General features: G+C 36.2%; 1 protein-coding gene across 2 annotated transcripts; it reads left to right on the top strand.

The window, feature by feature from the left end:
• LOC8275381 (equilibrative nucleotide transporter 3) lies at positions 1-2,990 on the top strand. 2 transcript variants are annotated; one of them, XM_048374973.1, is made up of 10 exons: positions 1-326; positions 605-695; positions 802-909; positions 1,099-1,254; positions 1,351-1,494; positions 1,588-1,693; positions 1,806-1,969; positions 2,066-2,226; positions 2,325-2,583; positions 2,678-2,990. In XM_048374973.1, the coding sequence occupies exons 2-10, from the start codon at positions 648-650 to the stop codon at positions 2,789-2,791; spliced, it is 1,260 nt and encodes a 419-aa protein (XP_048230930.1). In that variant the 5' UTR covers positions 1-326; positions 605-647; the 3' UTR covers positions 2,792-2,990. The 2 variants fall into 2 exon arrangements, with proteins under 2 accessions (XP_048230930.1, XP_002524704.1); XM_002524658.4 differs by having other exon boundaries at positions 2-347.
• The last annotated feature ends 471 nt before the right edge of the window (positions 2,991-3,461 follow it).

Here is a 3,461-nt window from a genome sequence, read left to right as displayed (position 1 = left end):
GCTATCAGCTTTTTTCCTTCTAGTTTCTATATATAACCTTTCCATGGCTATTTAACACCTCTCATAGATTCTAAACTTGTCCAAGATTCTTTTTTCTTTTTGCCTTGTATTTGCTGGGTTTTCCTTATCAATCATCATTCTTGACAATATTAACATTGTCAAGAAATTACCTTAGAAGGGCAAAGAATATTCTTTTCATTCTTCTGCCTTTTAATTCTGCAGTCTGCACTGCCTTATATCTTGCTTTTTCATTCAGTCCTTGCTTTGCAGTACCACAAGAGAGTCGATAAAAGAAAAGGGCATGCCCATTTTGTTTTGTTTTCACTGTCAGTGCTAATCTTGATAAGGTTTCTGCCTCATAATGATTTGATCATATATCTATTTATTTATATAAAAGACTGTTGCTTCATGATCTCATTGTATAGAGTTTATTCTTCTTTGGAATCCCTTTTTGATATATAATTGTTAGAAAAATCCCAGTTTAAAGTTTGGTCTAGAATGTTATCAGAGTAATTATAGGACTATTCTCTTTTATCTACCTGGGTGCACACTATATCTATTATATAAGCTTGATTATGGTTATGGTTTATGATTCTGTTTGCAGGTGTTTCTAACGAATTGGCTAACGATATTGTAGGGTGCTAGTCATGACAATTTCAAATGCTATTGGGGCTGCAGCTCCAACACGGCTTGAGGTTCTTTTTGCTCACACTTTGTTTCATTCTTTTAATTAAGATTGACAACATTCCTTCCCGTTAATCAAGTGAAATTGGCATTAATTTATTTTGTCTTGATTTCTAGGGAAAATTTAAAGCAATTATAGTTTGTTGGGTTCTTGGAATTGGATCCCTTGCTTCATGGAACAGTATGCTAACCATAGGAGATTACTACTACAATTTGTTTCCTAAGGTGGGTTCTTAGTGTTACATTCTTTTAAAATTCCTTGCTCACAGAGTGTATGAACAAAAGGGGCAAATCCGCTGAATTAAGAATGAATTGAGAGTTTCAGTTTTAAATGCTGTTTTTGTTTATTTATAAGTTAGAGAAGTTGTTGAACTATTTGACCGATGATGTATCCTTTTTCTTCTCCATTTAAAGAGTTACCATCCTTCAAGGGTACTTACCCTTGTTTATCAACCATTTGCACTTGGGACAGTAGCAATTCTCGCCTACTATGAGTCCAAGATCAATACTAGAAAGAGGAACATAGCTGGATACATACTCTTTGCATTAAGTACTCTGATGCTCATGGTTGTAAGTATCGTTGGTGTTTAATTTCAGCCCTTCCATTTTGAATCGCCATTAATTTTTTGAGTAATTTGGCTCCACTTTGCTACTAAATCATGATAGATGGCCATCGTTACACCAGGAAAAGCAGGAATTGGATCCTTTACTGGTATTTGTGCTATAGTTGCTGTTTTTGGACTAGCAGATGCTCATGTCCAAGGTGGAATGGTTGGAGACTTGTCTCTCATGTGTCCTGAATTCATCCAAGTCAATCTTCTTGCAATTGTTTAATGTTGTTCCAATTCTTTATTTTCAATAGATTTTGTGATTCCGATACATCTTGGATTTTATGCTATACAGTCTTTCTTTGGTGGGATGGCTGCAGCAGGAGCACTGACCTCTGGCTTAAGGCTAATAACAAAAGCAGCATTTGACAAGGTTAATGATGGGCTTCGCAAGGGAGTTAGTATGTGACTCTTTTCTTTCAGCACAAGAATGACTTTTAGCCTATGTTGCTTTCTTTATCTGCAACTCAAGTATGCAGAATGTCATTGATGACTTTCTATTTAACTTTGCAGTGTTGTTTTTAGCAATCTCCACATTGGTGGAATTTCTATGTGTTATCATGTACGCATTTCTCTTCCCTAAACTGCCAATAGTGAAGTACTACCGAGCGAAAGCAGCATCAGAAGGATCAAAAACTGTTTCAGCTGATCTTGCGGCTGCTGGAATCCAAAGCCAAGTAATGCAACTTCCTAATAGTCTATTTGTATGATTTTATGTCTTGGAGAGACAGCAATCTAACACATGATCCTATCAATTTCTGGTGATTATGCAGGGCGCTGATGATCCCAAACTCTATGAAAGATTAAGCAACAAACAATTGGTCTTACAAAATATTGACTACGCACTTGACCTGTTTCTGATTTATGTCCTGACATTATCAATTTTCCCTGGATTCTTGTATGAAAATACCGGTGAACACAAGTTGGGCGAATGGTAAGTGTGTAATTGGCTTCAAACTAAGAATCTCATGTCCATAGGACAGGATCAAGATTAATATGTGCCATAATCTGAAAAATTGTTGGCCTTTCCAGGTATGCTGTCGTGCTAGTTGCAATGTACAATTTTTGGGATTTGATAGGAAGATACGTACCCCTAGTGAAGTGCATTAAGCTGGAATCCAGAAAGGGTCTCACGATTGCAATTCTTGCACGTTACCTGCTTATTCCTGCATTCTACTTCACTGCAAAATATGCTGATCAGGGATGGATGATCATGCTCACTTCTTTTTTGGGAATAACAAATGGCTATCTCACTGTCTGTGTCATGACAGTGGCACCTAAAGGCTACAAGGTTGGTTCACATATGTGCTGTGCATAACATACAAATCAGCTAAGATCTTTCATATGAGTACTCATGAAAATATCTATTATTGTGTGTTTTGTAGGGACCTGAGCAAAATGCTTTGGGTAATATTCTTGTGGTATTCCTGTTAGGCGGCATATTTGCTGGTGTTGCTCTTGATTGGCTGTGGCTAATAGGTAAAAAAGATGCATTCTGAGGAGAGAAAACTGATGTCATGTGGGGTCAATTTTGTATTGCAAGGAAAAGGAATTATGATATCCTACTCAAGTTATGTGAGAGGATAGGAGCAAATGGATTAAGGAATAAGCCTTTCCATTTATTTTTTACATACAGTGTTTAGAATTCATTGTAAATATATCACTAGACAGCAATGCCCATTTATGTTTTAGCCACCATTTATTATCTTGGTTACTAATATTTATATCATCTTTGGCACATATTACTATCATTAATTTTAGTTCAGATGGAAAATCAATTAAAACTTTATAGTGGAGGGCGCTCCCGACAAAAGGGGCAAAAAGAAAAAAAAGAAAAAAAAGAAGAAGAATACAACGACAAACAATTTCAATTTCAAGCAGGTCTTTACTTGGATACAGAAGTATTCCGTTTTCGTTTTGCAAGGAAAAGCCCTTTTCATATTTTTGGATTGAAAAAATATAACATAGCAAATTGCTCATTGTTTGGGCCAACTGCCTAATTACAACTGCGACTGGCCCATTTTACAGTCCCCGTGTCTTATATATATATATGGTCAGCGTTTAAACGAGTACTCACCGCCATTCCCATCTTTCAAATTCAAGAACAGTAATATGGATTTCAGGAAAAAGAAGATTAGTAATAGACTGCTCAATCTTTCCAATTTCTTG

The sequence above is a fragment of the Ricinus communis genome, chromosome 5, assembly GCF_019578655.1.
Source record: "Ricinus communis isolate WT05 ecotype wild-type chromosome 5, ASM1957865v1, whole genome shotgun sequence".
In the NCBI taxonomy this organism is placed as follows: Eukaryota; Viridiplantae; Streptophyta; class Magnoliopsida; order Malpighiales; family Euphorbiaceae; genus Ricinus; species Ricinus communis.
This window is presented reverse-complemented; position numbering and strand designations above follow the sequence as displayed.